Source organism: Myxine glutinosa, chromosome 1, assembly GCF_964187855.1.
Source record: "Myxine glutinosa chromosome 1, kmMyxGlut1.1, whole genome shotgun sequence".
Classification (NCBI taxonomy): Eukaryota; Metazoa; Chordata; class Myxini; order Myxiniformes; family Myxinidae; genus Myxine; species Myxine glutinosa.
This window is the reverse complement of record NC_136261.1, coordinates 214888739-214911576: the sequence shown is the minus strand read 5'-3', so window position 1 is coordinate 214911576 and position 22838 is coordinate 214888739. Positions and strand designations below refer to the sequence as shown.

Here is a 22838-nt window from a genome sequence, read left to right as displayed (position 1 = left end):
ACACGTGTGTGCCTTTCCAAATCATGTCCAATCAATTGAATTTACCACAGGTGGACTCCAATCAAGGTGTAGAAACATCTCAAAGATGATCAAGAGAAATGGGAGGCACGTGAGCTAAATTTAAAGTGTCATAGCAAAGGGTATGAATATTTAAGTCAATGTGATATTTCAGTTTTTTATTTTTAATAACTTTGCAAAACTTTCTAAAATCCTGTTTTCTCTTTGTCATTATGGGGTATTGAGTGTAGATTGATTAGGGAAAAAATGAATTTAAACTATTTCAGCATCAGGCTGCAACGTAACAAAATGTGAAAAAAGTGAATGGGTCTGAATACTTTCTGAATGCACTGTATATATATATACTGCGTACTGTATATTCAAAAATAAAATTAATAATGTGATTGATCAAAAGCACGAAACTAGACTTCCCATGAAAAAAAATTCAAGATTCATTCTGTTACGGTCCGCGGATTAGATGTTATTTTACCGAGCGGAGGTATAACCGCGGCCGAACAGTTGTTCCCCACTAAACCCGATTCACCCAACGTTGGCCGTATCGCGCCACAGCTACTCAATCTGGAAAACTCTAAAGCGACCGAATGCAAAGAGGAAGAAGACGTACAGAAGAGTAACGGGATTTATTATTATTTACACACATAAGCAAAAAGAGCAGTCAGGATTATTTACAGGGGACATGAGACGCAGGTGACACAGTGAAAATTACTAGCTTATACAGACTTAGTTACTACCCAGGACAGAACAAACAAAGACGACTCACACGGGGAATTGCAGAGTGGATTGGCTGGAAGGAGGTGTGTGGCTGGAGGGGGAGGACGGCACGGAGCTGGCTGGAGCTTGATTCCGCACGGGACGTCGGGCTGGACCTCGACGGCCGCTGATGTCCTGTCGTGTGCGCGGGATCACGGGTCGGATCACGGGTCGGATCACAGTCGGAGCCGACGCGCTGGTGGGGGTCTGGCGTGACGGGTTCTCTCCTCTCTCTTTCTTGGTCCAACCACTCTTTCTCCACCGACAACTCGACGCAACCAACGCAACCACTCAACGCAACCACTGACCACCCCTGACGACCAACTCAGCTCTTGTCATGGACCTCTCTTTTCAGACTCATCTCCTTGTCTCAGTAAAAGCGCATCTCTCTTGGGTTATATATAGCCCCACCCTTTGAACCTTTGCGAACCTCCCCGATCGCTCTTCCTCCGCCCTCTCAAGCCAAACCCCTTGTTCATGGTTGGTCGAGTGGGGCTGGCTCACTCCTCCCCTCTCTGACGAGGTGGGGACCCGCCTTTCTTCCCCAACCCTGCCTCGTGGCCAATGGTGGTTGAAGAAAACCGCCCAAAATGCAGTTGGCCATTGAAATGAAATGAAAGGGGATCTACTCTTATTTCACTTGGTGCAATGGAGTATTTAAATTAATGGGAGACACAGCCTTACCCTAAGACACATAATAAGATATAAGCTACTGAACAAGGGTTTTATCGTGTCCTGCAATGTGGTGTTTATGGAATAACTACCGAGACGCCCTTTGACCTTTACACTACGGAGGTATTTACAAGGAATTATTACATTTTACAGAGGGTGATATTTACAACAATTTACTATACAATACAACACAATAAAAAAACACAATCCTCATATCCGCAACAATACATTATGGATGCTACATTGATGAAGAACCTACCCTGGTGATGAAGTACACTGTGAAGAAGCCGAGGCAGATGGTGACGTGACAGGACTACCCCGGCTAGCTGGAGAGCGGATGGGGCCACGTAAAGGGCCACCACTGGACATCTGATTTGGTAACATGCAGGAAAGAGATCGGATTACAACTTTGAAAACACAATCAATTGTAGACAACAACAACAACAACAACAACAACAACAACATGCATTTTAAGGCCATGTTCCCTGCTAGAGCGGGGGTTAGCCTTGCGGTCCCCATGACAATCTTCTCCATTTTGCCCTATTTTCTGCATCTCTCCTTGTTAACCCCCTTGCCCGCATTTCTTCTTCCACCATCTTTAGCCAAGTCTTTCTCGGTCTTCCCCATCCTCTACTTCCTTCTACATTAACTTCCATCACTCTTCTCAACCAGTCACTTTCATCCTTCCTCAATACATGACCAAACCATCTCAACCTGTTCCTCTTCACAGCATCAATCACAGGCAATATTCCCATCATCTTTCGCAATTTATCATTTGTCTTCCTCTCTCTCAACGATACTCCGCACATCCATCGAACCATTCGCATTTACTCTTATTTCTTCTCCAAATTGTAGACAATACAGTAATAAAGAAATACACAACTAGCTTTCATTGTAATCCTTTGTGCAAGATGTGAGATTTTCACATCTTCGGAATGTTAAGTAAAAACAGGCATTTAACTCAAACGGCACTCAGCGGAGCACATACCTCCACTAGGATGAATAATTTATGTTTTCTATCCCACTGATAGGCCAGATCCCAATCCTGATCTTCACCAAAATCTAATTGGCTTGTTCTTGCCACCTACTCAACTCATCCACCAAGTTTTGTCATAATCCGTTCACAACTTTTTGAGATGTTGTGCGACATATCATTTTTGGCCCCATCTGTCAATGGTGAAGGATCACTTTAAAAATTATATTATCCGTATCCAGATCTTCACCAAATTCGAATTGATTCATCCTTGACACATACCGAACTTGTCCACCAAGTTTCGTCTGAATCCATTTATAACTGAGATATCATGCTCACAGACGAACAGACAGGTGTGAAAACATAACCTCCATCCACTTTCGGTGGTGGAGGTCGTGGTAAAGAATTTATTTTAACTTTTAACTACACAGACAACCATGACCAACCATTTGGAATGGAAAAACAAAATATTGGTTAATCATGCTGTCACTTCTATCAGTTAATAATAAACATCACTGCATGACTTTGGATATGAATGAAGTGCACAAAGAAACGAGCTCACAGCGTTAGTCTTTCCAGGAGCCTTTAGGTGTGTGTGTAGCAAGCGTGTTGCTCCATCCTGAAAGGTTTTGGGCAATGCTCCTAAAAGCATAGTGAACTCTGAAGGATTAAGCTCAAACAAGGCAACCAAAACAGCCTGAGCAGCCTGCAAGACAATTATGAAGTATATTTTTAAAACACAAAAAGTATAAAACCCGAACTTGAAAAAAAAAGAAGTCATAATACATTAAAGAAAATACACTTGTTGGACAAATTAGTTTTCTTCAAGTTCCATTAACAAATATGCCAGCTGAACATGGAATCCAAAGGTCTAACTGAACTGCTAATACCATCTCAGTATTCCAGAGGCCGACCAGAATGTAAAATCCATACACACTAAGCATCCACTCATAACAAAGCCTGAATGTGCTCAAAATCTCAGACTAACTTCCTGACCAGGTAAACTATGGGTGCAGTTTGCTTTGAGAGCTAATGGCATCTTGTCTGAGGTTTGGCATCTTGTCATGCCCTAAACCTATGGGCATGGTTTAGGGGAGATGAAGAACTATACCTATTAATGTCAGTTACACTTTACAGACACATGAAGGGCTGGGGTTTAAAAAAATGAAATTCTGCCGTTTGTGTAATGTACCAAATAGTTTCCGCATGTCCACCATGTTACATCCTACATCATCTGTTTTGGTGCTTCTGATGCAATTATTGGACCAATCTTGTTTGGACACTTGACTGTGTTCTGTCGAAGCAGCATATATTGTCCAGATTGGTGCTGTTGCCCATTTGGTTTGATTGGTTTGTAAGTTAAGGGGAAGTATAAATACATCACAAGAGAGCAGTTCAAGTTCCTAAAAACAACTGCTTCACAGGCAAGTCTCACTTTTCGAACTTCAGAGCTTTTAGGCTCGGTGGTCCAAGTAATAATCCTGGAAACAGCGAGTCTGGTTTCACTTGCATTTACAAACTCATGTAGCTCCATCTGGCGAGTCAAACTACAGATGTACTTGAGTACGGCAACCTTGACCTGCACAAGGGGAACACATTACTGTGAAGAAAACAACTAGAATAAATTAATCCAATGTCGGTAAAGAGTGCCTCATCGGCTCATCCCCTTTCAAAAATTGTCCCATAACGCACACCTTGAGGTTCAATACTTGCGTCTGGTCAACAACAAAACGCATGAGGATATTGAACTGGTGGTCTGTGGGGAAGCTTTCTCTGCAAAACAAACAACAATGATGATATCGGGAATCTTGGACAATAAAATTACTGACAATAATTTTTAGGATAGGTGAAACGTTAATAAAAGGCAGGTGTTATTGGAATTCAGATCAAGTGGAAAGGTGAGTGAAAAAAATAATTGCCATCACCTTGTGACATCAAGTGCCCTTTGGGCCTTTGCATGAACAGAACCAAGGAGGTCAGCTCCCATCTTCCTGAGGAGTTGAGTGAGCAGCACAAAAAGCCAGTCATTGAGCTCTGACTTGTGTGTCTGAAGGAAGTCCACGAGAGTTTCCAAAAACATGCTGAATACCTGGTGAAGGAGGTACAACATGTTCTGGATATTCTCTCCAATTTCCGAAAAAGAGTCAGCTACCTTGTGTTTAATGTGAACACATTTGTGGTGTCACAAATGTGTGTCAGAAGTGGGTATACTGTCAGAATGTGTATACAAAGTGGGTATACAAATGTGTGTCAGAAGTGGTCAGAAGTGGGTATAAGTGGGTATACAAATGTGAGTCAGAATGACACCATGTGGTGTCAGAAGTCAGGAATTAATTTCTTCAAATCAACTGGAATTTATGACCACTGCATTAACTATGTATATGAGCCTCATGCAATGCCAAGGACTTGATAGAAGAGCTGTTGCTTGATGACATTGGGAGAGGGGTGCAGTATTAAAGGCTTAATTAGCGTAGTATGCATGGTAATCGGGACAATACTTACTCGCTGTAGATCCAGGTACAGCAATGTAATAGAGAGCAAAGAACCATGTTAGCATGGCTTTCAAAATTTGTAAATAACAAAACAAAAAGTTGAAATCCGTCATTCACTGCCCATCTTCTTCCTGCCAGTACTGGAAATGTGACAAGCTCCAAAAAAACATTTTAACTCCTGGGATTACATACAGGAAATAAAGTATATAACAAGTGGAGTTCCTAAGCTGCTAACAAAGCAATACTGTCGGACCCTGCTATTCGCGGAGATACATTTCTGGAAAGTGCCGCAATCTATGAAACCGCGAATACCGGGGCATTGTTACAATGGAAAAAGAGGGGGTTGGTTCCCGAATCGCGAAAATCTGCGAATGGCGAGGCAAAATCTGTGAATGTTGATGAGGGGTGCATCAAAATACACATTTCCAGCACATTGATCTATCTGGGTGCTAAAAGTGTTCCATTTCATGTTGTTACAACATATGCAAAATATTTTTGCGATCCGTGGTGATCTAGAGGTGCAACGGCACATCAGCTTTTACGACTGAAAGGGGTTACGAGCAGTGTCGTGTAATCCGTGTATGCCAAGGTGGGTAGCCGACGAGCCACGGTTTACTTTCAATTAGTATGTAAACTGGGGTCGTAAGACTCTTAGTGTTGGTTGGTAATATCACACTTTTTGTTGGTTGGAGTTCATATCTTTCCATTTTGCTGCAGTCATAAGCAATGTTGATTTGTATTTGCAGATCTATAGGAGACGACGAAATTAGCTCTATGTCGTCTGCACAAGTTGGAGCCGAGCACTCTATTACCTCAGCGCCTGCTGCAGGATCCAGCTCTCACAAGAGTACAAGGGAGGCGACTAACACGAGTTCATGCAGTTGTGTCTTGTGTATCTGGGTGCACCCAGTGCAGCGCAGACTCCGATGACCTTCCAACAGCCGGGAGTGCTGCACAAGGCGCAATAGATGGCCAAGCTGCTCTACATTCTCAAGCTGGCCTTGATGGAGCAGCACATCATGGTTCTTCCCCAGGGCACCATCACCACGCGGCAGCAGGTGCCGAAGATTCGGGCATTTGCCAACTTCATCACGCACATCTATGCGACGTGGTGGCTGACCTGCGACACAGCCATAGATGCCGCCTGGAATGACCTCACACTCTACCACCACCTGTACGCGTACAAGTCTGTTGACACGGGCATCGCAGCATCAGCGATCAAGGCACTGGAGCGGCACCTCTGGTACATGACGGGCGAGATGCTGCCCCGGGCACTCTTCAGCACCAAGGTGCCAGTTGGTGAGTGGCGTGCACTTGCGGATGCCATCCTGGAGCACAAACCGGCTGATCTCCGGCACTCCGGCTGATCTCCCGGTTCTCCCGATGCCCGCACCACAGCTGCGCTTTGGCACTGGCTTTGGCAAGCCAAAGTTTCCAGCCCTCTCACCGACCACCAGCTTGGCCGACATCGCCAACCCAGACTGCTGGTTTGGCATGCACCAGCTGCACATCGATCCAGCATTTCTCCCACTCGATGTAGAGGATTGGGTTACCAGTGCAGCATTCCAGGCGGGTGCAGCAAATGTACGTGCCATCAACGTCGTCAATGACTGTGCCGAGCATGGCATCAAACTCACATCAGACTTCGTGGCAGCAGCCAGGAGCGAGCAGCATCTGCAGAATGTTCTGCAGGCAGTTGAGTATGACCGCTCTAAGCAGCCGAATCTTCGCTGCTGCAAGCGCAAGCTGGACACAGACCAGGACTAGAACTCTAGGAGGCTCGAGAATAATAATAAAAAAAGTTCAATGTTGTTCTTAAATACAATTTCTTGTGTTTTTATTTTCAGACATGTTGTTCTCAAAAACAATTTCTTGCATTTTTATGTCAGCCTTGTCAAGTTGTCAAGGAATTGGAGCTCAGAAAACACCCAAAAATGCAAATTTTCAAAAATTTCACATGCCATGTTGCACCTCTAAACATCAATGAATTTCCCCAAAACCTTGCAGAAGTCATTTTTATGTTCATTCAAACGAAATGCAACCACAGACTGTTCGATATGTTGATGTTAACATTTTGCCTTGCATTCTGATACAACCTAATGTTGATGTAAAACCTGCAAATGTCGATGAGAATCCGTGAATGTATGCCATGCCATTGTTTCGATGTGGAAAAGGGAGCATGGCTTTCAAAATTAGTATACAACAAAACAAAAAGTTGAAGTCCGTTATTGACTGCCCATCTTCTGCCTGCCAGTACTGGAAATGTGACAAGCTCCAAAAAAACATTTTAACTCCGGGGATTACGTACAGGAAATAAAGTATATAACAAGTGGAGCTGCTAATCTGCTAAGGCCTCAGTCACACTGGATTGTACGATTTCTGGATCATGCGATTGCTGGCAATCTGGCCGAGGTACGACCAATCGGCAATGTTTGCTACGCTCTCCATTTGCGATCGCAAACAGCGATTGGTCTTAGGGGTCATCGTACGATTGGTGGTATGCATGGTTGTGCGATCACCAACGATTGGAGAAGATCGATCGCAAGATCAATCGTAGGTAATCGTGCGAATAGTGGTGGCGATCAGCGACCAATCGTACGGTCAATCGTGGCGACTTGCGACTGCTCGGAAAATCAATCGTTGCGACCTGCGAACGCTCGCACTACCGATCATGAGGTTGAATGACAGGTAGCACCACCAATCGTCAGGTGGCAGGACCAGTAGCACGACCAATCGTGTGACTACTTGACCCGCGATCATGCACGACTGGTGGTGCGTCCATGCGCGACTGGTGGTACGACCATGTAAGACCTGTCTGCGACCTCTTACGATTTGGAATCGCAGGTCAGAAGTTTTGAACATGACCATCGACCTTGCTGCGACTGATTTTGCTCTGGCGATCACCCACAACCTCTGCGACCAGTCGTGCGCTCTTTCTACGATTTGCCCGCGATTCACAAAATTTTCGGTCACAGCTAGGTCGTAACCTGGTCGCAGGCCCGGTGTGACTGGGGTTTAACAAAGCAATACTGTCGGACCCCGCTATTTGCAGGGATACATTCCTGGAAAGTGCCGCGAACTATGAAACCGCGAATAGCGGGGCATTGTTTCAATGGAAAAAGGGGGGGTTGGTTCCCAAATCGCGAAAATCTGCGAATGACGAGGCAAAATCTGTGAATGTTGATGTAAAACCTGTGAATGTCGATGAAAATCCATGAATGCAAGCCATGCCATTGTTTAAATGTGGAAGAAGGAGACAGCTAATTGCACTAATAGATATGATGGAGTGTTTTCATTCTGTACAGCAACTTGTGGGACGATGTGTTATGCAGCCGGTGAAATATTCCACGAAGCTATTCACAGTGTGAATGGCAGGATATCCCACAAAGCAATGTTTACCGCGTGAATGGCGGGATGTCCCGCAAAGCAATGTTTACCGTGTGAATGGCGGGATATCCCGTGAAGCAATGTTTACCGTGTGAATGACGGAATATCCCGTGAAGCAATGTTTACCGTGTGAATGACGAGATATCCCACAAATCAATGTTTACTGTGTCAACAGAGGGAAATCACGTGAAGCAATGTTTACCATGTGAATGGCAGGATATCACGTGAAACAATGTTTACCGTGTGAACGGCAGGATATCACGTGAAGCAATGTTTACCGTGTGAAGCAATGTTTACCGTGTGAACGGCGGGATATCACGTGAAGCAACATTTACCGTTTGAACGGCGGGATATCACGTGAAGCATCCCGCAAAACATTGTTTACCGTGTGAACGGCGGGATATCACGTGAAGCAATGTTTACCGTGTGAATGGTGGGATATCACGTGAAGCAATGTTTACCATGTGAATGACGGAATATCCCGCAAAGCATTGTTTACCGTGTGAATGGTGGGATATCATGTGAAGCTATTCATAGTGTGAACTAGAACGGCACTCGGCAGGGCGCATACCTCCGCCAGGCTGAACAGTTTGTTTTGTATCCCAATGATAGGCCAGATCTGGATTCGGACCTGAACCCAAATCTAATCGGCTTGTTCCTGTCACCGAATCAACTCATCCACCAAGTTTAGTCATGTCATCCATAACTTTTAAAAATAGCATGTTATCTATCGCTTTTCACCCGATCCCTCAATGGTGAAGAATCACTTAAAAATTAAACAATTCTCGTATCCGAATCCACATTCAGATCTTCACCAAAATCAAATTGATTATTCCTTGTCAGACACACAATCTCTCCACCAAGTATTGTCCAAATCCGTCCATAACTTTTTGAGATATCCTGCTGCTATATGTCGTGCTTGGCCCTATCGCCCAATGGTGAAGAATCACTTAAAAAGATTATACTAGCCGGATCCAAATACGTATCTTCACCAAAATATAATAATTTTGTCCATGTCACATATACTACCTCTCTGACAAATTTCATCCGAATCAGTAAACAACTTTTTGAGATATCTTGTTCACAGACAGACAAACAAACAGACCAGGGGTGAAAACATAACCTCCATCCACCTTCTGTGGCGGAGGTAATGACGGGATATCCCGTGAAGCAATATTTACAGTGTGAATGGCGGGATATCCCGTGAAGCAATGTTTACAGTGTGAATGGCAGGATATCCCGTGAGGCAATGTTTACAGCGTGAATGGCGGGATATCCTGTGAAGCTCGCTTATAGCACGGCATTTTTGTGACCATAGTATTCGCCACATGATCCACAACTATGAACTAAAACAGATATTCCAATCCTAGTTTATAAAAGCACATTTTAAAAATGTTATGTACATGGAACACCCGGCATAAATACAGTACTCTTCTTTTTTTTAAGAGGGGAAAAAAAAGAAAGGACAACAGGATTTCTGCTGGTGTAGTTGCACACCTTGCTGTGTGGATCTCCAAACATGCGTGTGAAGATCTCGCAAAGTCTTTTCAGTTCCACTCGACTGCAGTAGAAATAAGGTTATGTAGCAGGGAGAGGTCGAGCAAGCAGAGAAATGGTATGACATTATCACAAGGTAGGACATTATCTTAATGGTCATGGTCTGCCAGAGAATGAGTGGAGGGGGGGGGGGGGGTGAGGGGAGAGGAGGGGGGTAAGCGAACCATACTGAAGCAGGACAAGGCAAAACAAAATATACCTGAGTGTGCGATGCCCCTTGAAAAGTGCTTGCAAGCCCAGCAACCCTTCCTTACGCTCAGCCCAGCTCGAGCTGCTGCATCTGTTCAGAATCTCAGCCACATCCTCAGTGTGTCGTAGGTAGAGTGGGGAGGGGCCGTTTCTTGATCCATGAGAACGCTCGGAACATGCACTGGAAGCATCGCTGTTTGCATCATCATCTGAACCCATTCCATACATATCGTACCGACGTCGTACAGGCCTTCGCTGGGGTCAATAAGGCAAAAAGAATATCTCACATGAATGCAACTTCAACCACAAAGAATACATATGCAACAACCCTTGCTACCATCTGCACCTAATACCTGCAGTTGGCTGTGTTGGCCTCCAAAACCCCTTCTTCTTTGGTGACAACCTGAGGTTCACTTCCACCCATATCTGCTAAGCTGACAAGGTAAGGTACCCATCTGCCCAAAATCCCCAGGACGACAAGATCAGCAGACACATCTGCAGACAACCCCCAAGCTAAAAAGACCAGGTCTGCATCCAACCCCAAAGTAACAAGGCTGGATCCGCATTCATGGTTACATCTAAACAACCAAAATTAATATTTGCCTTTCAAGCATTCAACTATTTAACCAAAATCAGTTCACATCTGCTTCGAAGAATGAATGTCCAAGTAAAGCAACACTGCTAACTTAACCTCAATCTCAATTCTCAGATTGGTCCTCACAGGGATAACATGGGATAACACACCTTGCCTCGATCACCTCCGGCAAGCTTGTAAGGGAAGAAAAAGCAGAGAATCATTACCAGGGATTTGTGAGAGATCCCCACGCAAAAGTATACATGTCTATATATACACAAAGAATTAAGTTAAGCACCCCCCCCGTTTTTTTACAACCTCGCACAGTACAAGTTTGTTGTCGTCAAAACAGTGTAATATACCCATGATATTGCTATATTTTCTGGAGAAGTGATATTATGGTCACATAAAAACATAACAATCATGCCGTTTTCAATATTTTATTCTGAATAATTTAAGGTGAAATTTTTTGGGAATTTTAGGCATATTTTCACCTCAATTTAAGTATGGAGCTATAGGTCCATCACGGACAGTGTGGATGACGTTTATGTTTTCTAACGTACAGTCATTGTTCTGAGAAGACCTCGAGCGATCTTTGCATCAATAACGTGTGTAGGACCCACGTGATCGGATCACTGACTCAACCAATCACTTTTTTTCACTTTGATCACTCAATTTCATCAATGGATAATTGCTAATGTCATACCAATCATTATTTGATCTCACATACCTTAGAATATATGCCAATGTATACATATACACAAAGAATATATATTAGGGGGTGCTTACCTTAATTCGTTGTGTAGGGGTGCTTAACTTAATTCTTTGTGTATATATATATATATATATATATATATATATATATATATATATATATATACAGTATATATATATATATGTATATATATACTGAAACGCAAAAGAAACTTACCACCTTTGAAACCTTTAAATATCAACAATAACACTGCGTGTAGTAAATGTGTGAACTTATTTGTGGACAATAGTGTCCTCACTGTCAGACAAAACGGTCACGGATGGTCACTTGAACCTTCAATGGTCACTTCATAGCACAGCTGTTGAACAGCCGTTTTGACTGTCAGTGATTAACCAAGAGGTACGGGATGATTTTAATGAGCTGCACGTGATGTCTTGATATTGGCTTTAAAAAGGCCAGTGCAAAATGGGCATTTTGACCGAAAAATTTGACCATTTTGACCAACTTCAAAAAGACTGAAAACACAAAAGAAACTTACCACCTTTGATACCTTTAAATATCAACAATAACACTGCGTATAGTAAATGTGTGAACTTATTTATGGACAATAGTGTCCTCACTGTCAGACAAAACGGTCACGGATGGTCACTTGAACCTTCAATGGTCACTTCATAGCACAGCTGTTGAACAGCCGTTTTGACTGTCAGTGATTAGCCAAGGGGTACGGGATGATTGTAATGAGCTGCACGTGATGTCTTGATATTGGCTTTAAAAAGGCCAGTGCAAAATGGGCATTTCAATCAACATGCCACGATTGTCAAGGGATCAACGGCAGCGTGCCCTGGGCATGCTGCAAGGTGGACTGAGCTACCGTGAGGTGGCACGTCGCCTTGGCTGTTCACACGAGACGATATCGGCCCTGGTGGACAGAGACACCCTCCACAACTCTGCAGATGACAGACCTCGATCAGGGAGGCCAAGAGTCACCACTGCAAGGCAGGACAGGCAGATGGTCCGAAGTCACCTGCGGGATCGATTCCGTCCAGCATCCCGCACTGCGGCAGAAACTCCGGGGCGTGCAAACCCACGGATCTCCAATGATACTGCACGAAGACGACTGCATGACTATGGTCTGACTGCCAGAAGACCATACAGAGGCCCCGTGATGACGGTTGCCCATCGCCGCAACCGTCAGAGATGGTGCCAGCAGCATCAGCGGTGGACCTTGGCGCAGTGGAACGAGGTCGCTTTCAGCGATGAGTCAAGGTTCTGTGTGGACAGTCCTGATGGGCGTGAGTGTGTCTGGAGAAGAACTGGCGAGCGATATGCCGATTGTTGCGTGCGTCAAGCCAACAGGTGGGGTGGCCCAAGTGTGATGGTGTGGGCAGCCATATCAGGCCGGTACAGGACGCCACTGGTGGTTGTGGATGGGAATCTTAACGCTCAGCGGTATGTGGATAACATCCTGCGACCTCATCTGCTGCCATTCCTGCTAGACCACCCAGAACTGAGAACCTTTCAGCATGACAACGCTCGTCCCCATGCTGCTCGCTTTACCACTGCATCTCTCCAAGGCGAGAACATCAACACCATGCAGTGGCCTGTGCTCTCCCCTGACCTGAATCCCATAGAGCACCTGTGGGATGAGCTTGGGAGACGCGTAGTTGGCAGGGCCAGGACACGGGCAGAGCTGCTTCAGACATTGAGGACTGAGTGGGACAGAATCCAGCAGCAATCCATCCAAAGACTGGTAGGCAGTATACGCCGATGATGCACTGCCTGTATCCAAAACAATGGTGGCCATACACGCTATTGAAAGGGGACTGACATTGCACCCTGTGCTGTTCTGTACTGTAGAACAAACTGATGAGATGGTGTATCTTGGTCAAAAACTTGACATGTCATCAATAAAATGCCAATGTTTCAATTAGCAATTGTTGGTTTGTTTTATTTTGAACTGTTACAATTTTATTACATTTCAAACAAGTGGTAAATTTCTTTTGCGTTTTCGGTCTTTTTGAAGTTTGTCAAAATGGCCAAAATGGTCAAATTTTTCGGTCAAAATGCCCATTTTGCACTGGCCTTTTTAAAGCCAATATCAAGACATCACGTGCAGCTCATTAAAATCATCCCGTACCCCTTGGCTAATCACTGACAGTCAAAACGGCTGTTCAACAGCTGTGCTATGAAGTGACCATTGAAGGTTCAAGTGACTATCCGTGACCGTTTTGTCTGACAGTGAGGACACTATTGTCCACAAATAAGTTCACACATTTACTATACGCAGTGTTATTGTTGATATTTAAAGGTTTCAAAGGTGGTAAGTTTCTTTTGTGTTTTCGGTCTTTTTGAAGTTGGTCAAATTTTTCGGTCAAAATGCCCATTTTGCACTGGCCTTTTTAAAGCCAATATCAAGACATCACGTGCAGCTCATTAAAATCATCCCGTACCCCTTGGCTAATCACTGACAGTCAAAACGGCTGTTCAACAGCTGTGCTATGAAGTGACCATTGAAGGTTCAAGTGACCATCCGTGACCGTTTTGTCTGACAGCGAGGACACTATTGTCCACAAATAAGTTCACACATTTACTACACGCAGTGTTATTGTTGATATTTAAAGGTTTCAAAGGTGGTAAGTTTCTTTTGCGTTTCAGTATATATATATATATATATATATATATATATATATATATATACATATATATATACATATATACATATACATATATATACATATATATATATACATATATATACATACATATATACATATATATATATACATATATATACATATATATATATACATATATATACATATATATATATACATATATATACATATATATATATACATATATATACATATATATATATATATATATATATATATATATATATATATATATATATATATATATATATATATATATATATATATATACATACAGGGGGCTGCAAAAGGAGGTATACAGTAATGAAAAACAAAACGTGTGCACAAAACGTATTTTATTGATTTATACAAGCATATCAATAATAACATATCAATAATAAACATATCAATAATAAACATATTAATCCCTAAATTACATATTACGAATAATTACATTTACCTAAATTACAAATAATTACATAAACGTAATACGTACTGGTATAATCCTTACTGTATACCTACTTTTGCAGCCCCCTGTGTGTGTATATATATATATATATATATATATATATATATATATATATATATATATATATATATATATATATATATATATATATATATATATATATATACATATATATATATACATATATATATATATATATATATATATATATATATATATAGACTTGGCATTTAATATGGATTATTATTTTTTTCTTGACTTGGGTTTACTTTCTGAACTCAGTATATCAATCTGGTGAGTTTCTTTTACACTTTGGTGATTTATTTGTTAAAAGAACCATGTCACGGATTGTCTGTTGCAGCAAGAAGTCAACAACAGGATTATATCACAGGTGGCCTGGCAAAATGTGCGGACAGGTGCATTTGACGATTGGCTTCACAGTCGGGAGTCGGGTATACAAGGGTTGTTGCATTCTGTATTAGTGGAAAACAACTGCTGCACATCTCCAAAAGTTATTGCCGCTTCCTCTGGAGATGGTCCGTCAACTCGACAATGCTGTTTGTCATGGAGTGGTGGCTTTACGAAATTACGGCATGAAAGACCGTGCTATTGCTCGGCAGTATGGCATCACTCAAAGTCAGGTGTCAAAGATCCTGAAACGAAATGCTCAGAGGGGTGTCCCTACTCCAATACCGAGGTCAGGACATCCCCACAGAACCACAAGGAGGGATGATCGCCAGCTGCACCGGTTAGTCCGCAATGGCCGTACCAAGTCAGCTAATCGGCTTAGGGCTGAGTGGCAGCAACTGACAAATGTGCCTGTATCCAGAAGGCTAGTCAACCAACGACTGGTTCAAGCAGGCTATCGTGCCAGGCGTCCCCTGAGAAAGCCACGCCTGACCAGACAACACCGCCAGAGCCGATTGCAGTGGGCCAGAGAGCACCGTCAATGGCAGCCAGGACACTGGAATCACGTGATCTTCAGTGACGAGTCTAGATTTCTGGTCTATCGTCAAGATGGCCGCGTCCGAGTGCGCAGACAAGTGCATGAAGCCTACAACAAAGATTGTATAGTGCCAAGAGTCCAAGCTGGAGGTGGTGGGGTGACCGTTTGGGCTGCTTTTCATGCAGGGGGCAAAACTGACCTGGTTGTTCTGAATGGAAACCTGAACCAGTTCAAGTACAGGGCCATTCTGGAAGAAACATTGCTTCCATTTGCTCGTGCAGCCTTTCGAGGAAACTTTGTCTTCCAAGATGACAATGCACGGCCTCATCGTGCTCGCATGATCCAACACTTTCTTGCTGACCGTGGTGTAGAGCATATGGAGTGGCCTGCCATGTCCCCGGATATGAATCCGAAAGAGAACTTGTGGGCAGAATTAACGTGTCAAATCGACCACTTGGACCAGCAGCCGACCTCTGTGCGTGAATTGCAGCAGGCTATTGTCACTGCATGGCAAGCAATTCCTGTCCAAACCTTGGCAAATCTCGTGAACAGCATGCCTCAACGTGTACGTGCTCTCCTGAATGCTCGTGGGGGTTACACGAAGTACTGAACTGTAATTTTACTGTCCGTTATCCCAGTCGTAATTTAACTTTTGTTTTTGTTAAAAAATTTTTTGGCTAATGTGCAAAATAAACAGATACTTCTGGGAAACGTACAGAAGTTTAACACAGTACTGTCCATGAATTGAGTTCGATATCAGTTTACATCACTTTCAAGGATCAATTTATTTGTTTCGAAATGTCAAATGTGGTTTTTGTTTCTTTTAAAGATCACATTAACAAAATCTAGAATAATTTCAACATAATTCCAATGAACTTTTGGTTCCAAGACATCTTGAAAAGTAAGTTCACCCCCACAAAAAAAATATTCCATATTAAATGCCAAGTCTGTATATACAGTCACGTGAAAAGGTAAGTACACCCCATGTAAAGTTTTGACTTTTTCAACATATTTCAACATACAGCTATTTGATCTTCATTTCAACAATATTGATAGATAAAGGTGATATAATATAACAAATATCATGAAACATTTACATTTTGTAGTCCATTGTATAATTTAAATAAACATAAATGCAAATTTCGCATGTGGAAAAAGTAAGTACACCCTTGGCTCTAATAGGTGGTATTGCCCCCTTTGGCAGAAATATCCTCAAGTAAGCGTTTCTTATAACTGTCTACCAGTCTCTGACATCGACTGGGAGAAATTTTTGCCCACTCCTCCATGCAGAATTCTTTCAGCTGTGCAATGTTTGAGGGGTTTCTTGCATGCACAGCTCGTTTCAAATCCCCCCCCCCCCCCCCCCCCCACATCTCAATGGGATTTAGATCCGGGCTTTGACTTCGCCATTCCAGAACCCTCCAATTCTTTCTTTTCAGCCATTCCTTGGTGGATTTACTTGTATGTTTAGGGTCATTTTCATGTTGCAAGGTGCACCTTCGGTTGAGCTTCAACTTTCCGACAGATGGCCTCACATTATCCTCAAGCACCCTCTGTTACAATGAAGAATTCATCGTGGATTCTATGATGGTGAGCTGCCCAGGCCCTGATGCAGCAAAGCTGCCCCAAACCATAATATTTCCACCACCATGCTTTACAGTTGGTATCAGGTTCTTGTGGTCAAATGCTGTCTTTGGTTTTCGCCAAGCATGTCTTCTGGTACTGTGGCCAAATAGCTCTACCTTTGACTCATCTGTCCAGAGCACATTGTTCCAGAAGTGCTGGTCTTTGCCGAGGTGTTCATTGGCAAACTTTAGTCTTGCCCTGATGTTCTTTCTGGACAGCAAAGGTTTCCTCCTGGCACACCTCCCATGTAGATCAAATTTGTGCAGCCTCTTTCTAATGGTAGACTCGTGCACTTTGACATCAACAGTGGCAAGAGCTACCTGTCGGTCCCGTGACGACATTCTGGGGTTCTTAGAGACTTCTTTCAGCAACTTGCGGTCTGCTCTCGGGTTGAACTTGCTGGGGCGGCCTGGCCTGAACAAGTTGGCAGTTGTTTGGAATCTTCTCCACTTGTAGATGATCTTCCGGACAGTCGAGTGATTGATTTCAAATTGTTTGGAGATCTTTTTAAATCCCTTCCCAGACTCGTAGGCATCTATAACCTTCTTTCTGAAGGCCTCATAGAGCTCTTTGGAACTACGCATGGTGATGCCGCACACTTCAACAACAAAGAGCAAACCAAACTAAATGACTGAGGTTTAAATAAGACAGGTTCCTCCAAGATCCTACCTAACGATGTTCTAATCATTTGCACCTGAGCTGGTGCACCTGATTCTAATTTTAGGTGTTTGAAGTAGTGATAAATGTAGGGGTGTACTTACTTTTTCCACATGCGAAATTTGAATTTATGTTTATTTAAATTATACAATGGCCTACAAAATGTAAATGTTTCATGATATTTGTTATATTATATCACCTTTATCTATCAATATTGTTGAAATGAAGATCAAATAGCTGTATGTTGAAAAAGTCAAAACTTTGCATGGGGTGTACTTATTTTTTCACGTGAATGTGTATGTGTGTGTGTGTGTGTGTGTGTGTGTGTGTGTGTGTGTGTGTGTGTGTGTGTGTGTGTGTGTGTGTGTGTGTGCGTGTGTGTGTGTATGTATATATATATATATATATATATATATATATATATATATATATATATATATATATATATATATATATATATATATATTGTTACGGAATCCGGACGACGGCACTCCCGTTAGCAAGGGCGGTTTAATCCCCTCGTCGTTAAGCTGGCCGTCTCCGTTCCTGGACCCACCCCGCTCCTTTGTGGGATAGGATTGGCCAAGGTGATTGGTCAAGGGATTCCCGGACACCTCTGCCAATCCCTCCACAAAGCAGGTGGGTGGCCCCGCTCAAATCCCGGACAAGATGGTATTTGCCGAGCGGTTCAGCAGTCCGGAATCCGAGCCGTTATCAATGGACTAAACCCGATTATAAAGCGTTGGCCGAAATCGCGCCACAGGAACTCAATCGAAAGAAGGGACGAAAGCGATCGGATGAGAAAGAAGAAACCAAAGGTAAGAAGGAAAATATATTTATTATTAATTATGTACAAAACCCAATGAAGAAGAACAAAGTTATTTACAGAAAAAGAACAGAAGACACAGTGCAATTCTTAAAACAAGCTTACTTAAACCCCAGGGACAAGATAAACAAGACAAACTCACGTACACGAATGGGGAATTGAAGATAGGATTGGCTGGAGGGAGAAGAAGGGCCCGTGCAGGGCGGCAGGCTGGAGGTAAGCGGCCGCCGACTCCCCCGCACTCTGGTTCACGCGCAGGTTTGCTCACAGCAGCGCGTCAGGGCTTCTCGCGGCTGGTTGAAGCAGCGCCTCTCTCAGGCCTCGTACGTCCTCCGAAGCTCTTGTGACTTGCGCAACACTCACAGCACTCGCAGAACTTGTTCACGCGCCTCCCGCCACAGAACTCTTTGGTCCAGCGCACCTCCCTTAAAACCCCCAATTCGTGCTCCCTCACTCATCTGCGTAAGCAGTCCCTCACTCACCCATTTTATGGCCCTCCCCGAGATCAAGCCACGGGTGACGAGGGCACGCCTACCGGGTCGCTCACCGCGGTGCCAATTGGTGGTTAGGGCTGGCTGACCACCTCTGATGACGATGAGGTACCACGCCACCCTTCTTCTCCGAGATGAGCACATGGTAATGGCGTCTTGTGGGGAGATAGCAAACCACTCGCACCCTTTTGAAGGGAAAATGGGCCTACTCTTATTTGATTGATGCAACGTAAGGTCAACTAGTGGAAACATAGCCTTACCTGACACACCTAATAAGGATATAACTATGGAGAGATCCTCTGGTTCGCTACGTGGTGCGATGGACTAACTAAGGTGCGATTATTTCATTTAACAGCCAATTAAGGGGAAATGTACACAGGGGTTATTTATCAGGAAATTTACTGCTAAATTGATAAAGTGAAGGGTCTAAAAACTGCAACACAGCACCCTCATTCCTCACGGGACATCCCGGCCCGAAAACTAACTTAATGTGGCACGCAGGTGTAATTTCCCTCTACAATTAATCTGACCCTGAGTGCGACAGTTTTAAAATACAAATAAATATGTCACAAATAAATATGTCCCCCTATTACGTTGCATCCTACCTAACAGATTCACGCCCACAATTAACCGAATTGCGGAATTAATTCTCAAACTATACATTTAGCCGGTGGGGAGCATTATTTACAAGTGACATTATTACATTATTTACAAAACTGCAACCCAGGACCTGTCATTTTTCTTTTTAGGAGACAAAAAGAATCCTGTGGGAGGGAGGAGACAGCATGCACTGCATCGATACACCACCTCACATGCCCGGGGGATGCAGAATTGAGATTCTGTCATACATCCCCGGGCTGCAAACACCAAAGCACCAATCAAAGAGCAAGCACCAGTCAAGCACCCATCCAGTGCTACATTGCACAACACAATGAAACAAAAACACAACTGGTGGTCTTGATCTTCTGCTCCCTCTGCTGGCCAATGTCGTTCTTGATGTTGTCTCTTACTTTCTTGCTCTTGTGGCTTGCCGCCTATTTGCAGTAATAAAGAAAAGGCACAAAACACGTCCGATTTTTATTTATGGCCCACAGGGGCCAACTATGGGTGGTCCACCTGCATGGCTTAGGTGCCACCGTGACCGTGGTCCACAAGCAAGATCTTTCTCTGGCCAACCTGGCCGGTCCCAGCAGAGGGGCCATGCCACAAAACGTGTGGTCCATAAATGGTGCTCGGCCACAGTCTGTGGTCCATATGGTGGTGCATGGCCGCAAGACGTGCGGTCCATAAAGTGGTGCATGGATGCAGGCAGCTTGCAGCGGGAATTTGGGCACACAATTGCGGGCTCCCGCACACTTCCCCTCAGTGCCCAGAGAGCAAGGTCCATGGGTGGGGAAGGAAGACAAAGCAGAATTAGCGAGGGCAAGGGTACACATCAACACGGGTAATGCAAAGCGAGGTGCGCACGGGAGAGTGGGCGAAGAAAGCTCGTCCCTAACGTACGTCACCCCCCCCCCCCCCCCCCCCCCCCCCGTCACCTACTCTACCCTCGCCCCTTACCCCCGTATTTACAAAACAATTTACAATTCGTCACTACGTCGTGTCTTCCCATATCTCCCCTAATCCAAATTCATTCACAATCCTCTAACCAACCAAATTTGCCATCATCCAATTCATCATCAATCCTCAGAAGGAGGGAGAGATGGAACGTTAAGCACAATGTCACACCCACGTCATGATGCGTCTCACCTTTCCAAAACATTTGCACAAAATAAACAACAAACCATGGCATGGCGTGGAGTTCTATCGTCACCTCAGGTGAGTGGGTGTAGATGGTGCGAGGAGATTCTTAACCCTAACTACTTCCTAAATGACATTAACACACTTTACACTACCCGGGGTCTTTCCTGCAAAACCATTGGCCATTTACTCTATGCGGTTCTAAAAACCAAACTCCCATTGACCAAACTATGGTGCTCATCAATTTGGGGTCTCACTCCCCCGATTCAACTCCCTGTGCCTTCGCACAATTTCAGGACTGGGTCGTGTGGCTCCCCTAACAGGTCTACTTACCTGTGCGCCTCCGCCACTGAAGTTGCCACCCGAGCTTACCTGCCTCCTCACTAACCTATCTAACTGGGGAAGGCCCTCCCTGGCACTTACCCCCTCGTTGCCCTCTCTGGCACTGGGCTACCCGGGTCCATCCTCCGGATCCTCGGGCCCCCATCCACATCAACTCTAACTGGCTCCCAGAGCCTACCTGTGGCCTCACCTGGCCAACGGACTAACAGTGGCGGAGCGCTCAACCAACCATACCTTTAACAGGCCACACACCCAGCCATTTCCACGTCACTAATGCACCCATCCAAACACTATTCTTCCACACGCACCACAGATGCCAATATCCAACCCCAATTTACCTATACCCTCTACCTAACTCTTAAACTACCCTCCCCGGGTATTCGTGATGGGGTCCATCCTCCCCATCCACTGCCTTCACACCAACCACTCCACTCCACAGTTTCCACCATACTCACTCCACACCATCCATTCCATACTCCATTTACTCAGACCATTCATTCAACCATTCTCCATACACCTGTTCACTCACTTGCACACCTGTGCTCTACACACCTAGTGCCACCTGCACCCTCCTTCCTCCCAGGCTTCTTCATTCCATACAATGCGCAATCACAATTATTCACTCATACACTACTCCATACACTTTCAACACACACACACAGCATCATCTGATCTACCTGGCGCCCTTCTAAAAACTCGCGCTTCCCAGTCGCCCCTTATATTATTGCGCTCCCTCGTCGTTATAATCCACTAATCTGCTACGTCCCCTACTACAGGTATCATGTCGCTACTTAACCCTAGTTACCTATGGTCATTTCTCTAGATCCCTAATCATTTATCCAAACCCTCCGTGGCTTGGTTTTCACCGCCATAACCCCATAACTAGTGCTCATGTGCCCGGAGGGATGTGAGGGATGGTGGATTTGCCATCCCTCCACATCGGACATCTCTCACTATCAATTTTGCCATCAAATTTTCTGCCAATCAAATTTGCCAATCATCTGCCAATCAAATTTCACTGCTAATCATATTCCCTATCCCTATTCGCCCATTAAACTTCGAGCCTCGGTGCGTCATTACATTCTTAAAGCGCGGCTTCGCAAAGCCGCGCAATGCATTCGGGTGGTTTGGTCGCCTGCAGGTTGAGTCCGTCCGGCATTCGGTTCAGGGGAGGAGGTTTGGTTGGGCCGAGACTCCACGCACCATCTCGGCGCGGAGGCTTTCGGTCTCCAGCCCGATGGCTCAATCTCGCCCGGCCGGAACGCCGCAACCACAAGGGGCCGCCGCCCCGGTCCCTCCTACCTGCCCTCGAACCGGGCCGGTCGCCTTGCCCGCCAAAGCCCGGACTCGACCGTGCGGGGCGGGCCCAGGCCCGAATCGTGCATGACGCTCCGAAGAGGAGCGACGCTGCACCGATCCCCGCCGACTCCCGCAACAAACAAAGCGCACCGCGCACCGAGTGCTCGCGTCGGTTAAACGTCGGTCTAACCGCTATCCCGTTTAACGTCGATGCTTCACTTGCAGGCTCACACGCATACGCGACCCCTTTCACACTCTCCAAACCCGGCATTCCAACGCCGCCTGTACATTCCACACACTCCGTCCATTCTACCACCGCACTCCCTGTTACACACGACACCTCTCGCGCCCCCTCTTGCGCACACTCTCCTGTTACATCTTCTGTAACACTCAGCATCACGCGCTCCGAAGTGCTCTCCCGCACTCGCGCCACAACCAACTCAGGTGTACGTTCTCGCATA

The 22838-nt window shown here is 44.7% G+C and overlaps 1 protein-coding gene across 20 annotated transcripts in view; it reads right to left on the bottom strand.

The window, feature by feature from the left end:
* The window catches only part of LOC137433857 (CLIP-associating protein 2), a 186780-nt gene that overhangs the window by 30477 nt on the left and 133465 nt on the right, over window positions 1-22838 (bottom strand). For 16 of the 20 annotated variants that reach the window (XR_010985755.2, XR_010985754.2, XR_010985747.2 and 13 more), the window contains 8 exons: window positions 10783-10806; window positions 10049-10293; window positions 9790-9853; window positions 4339-4502; window positions 4108-4186; window positions 3849-3992; window positions 2976-3119; window positions 1700-1809 (listed from right to left, as the gene is read on the bottom strand). Coding sequence is in view for 16 of the 20 variants with exons in the window: in XM_068126315.2 (XP_067982416.2) it covers window positions 1700-1809; window positions 2976-3119; window positions 3849-3992; window positions 4108-4186; window positions 4339-4502; window positions 9790-9853; window positions 10049-10293; window positions 10783-10806 (974 nt within the window). In the remaining 4 variants the exon portion in view is untranslated. The remainder of the gene's footprint in view (window positions 1-1699; window positions 1810-2975; window positions 3120-3848; window positions 3993-4107; window positions 4187-4338; window positions 4503-9789; window positions 9854-10048; window positions 10294-10782; window positions 10807-22838) is intronic. The other 4 variants (XR_013624324.1, XM_068126287.2, XM_068126333.2 and 1 more) reach the window with 1 other exon arrangement.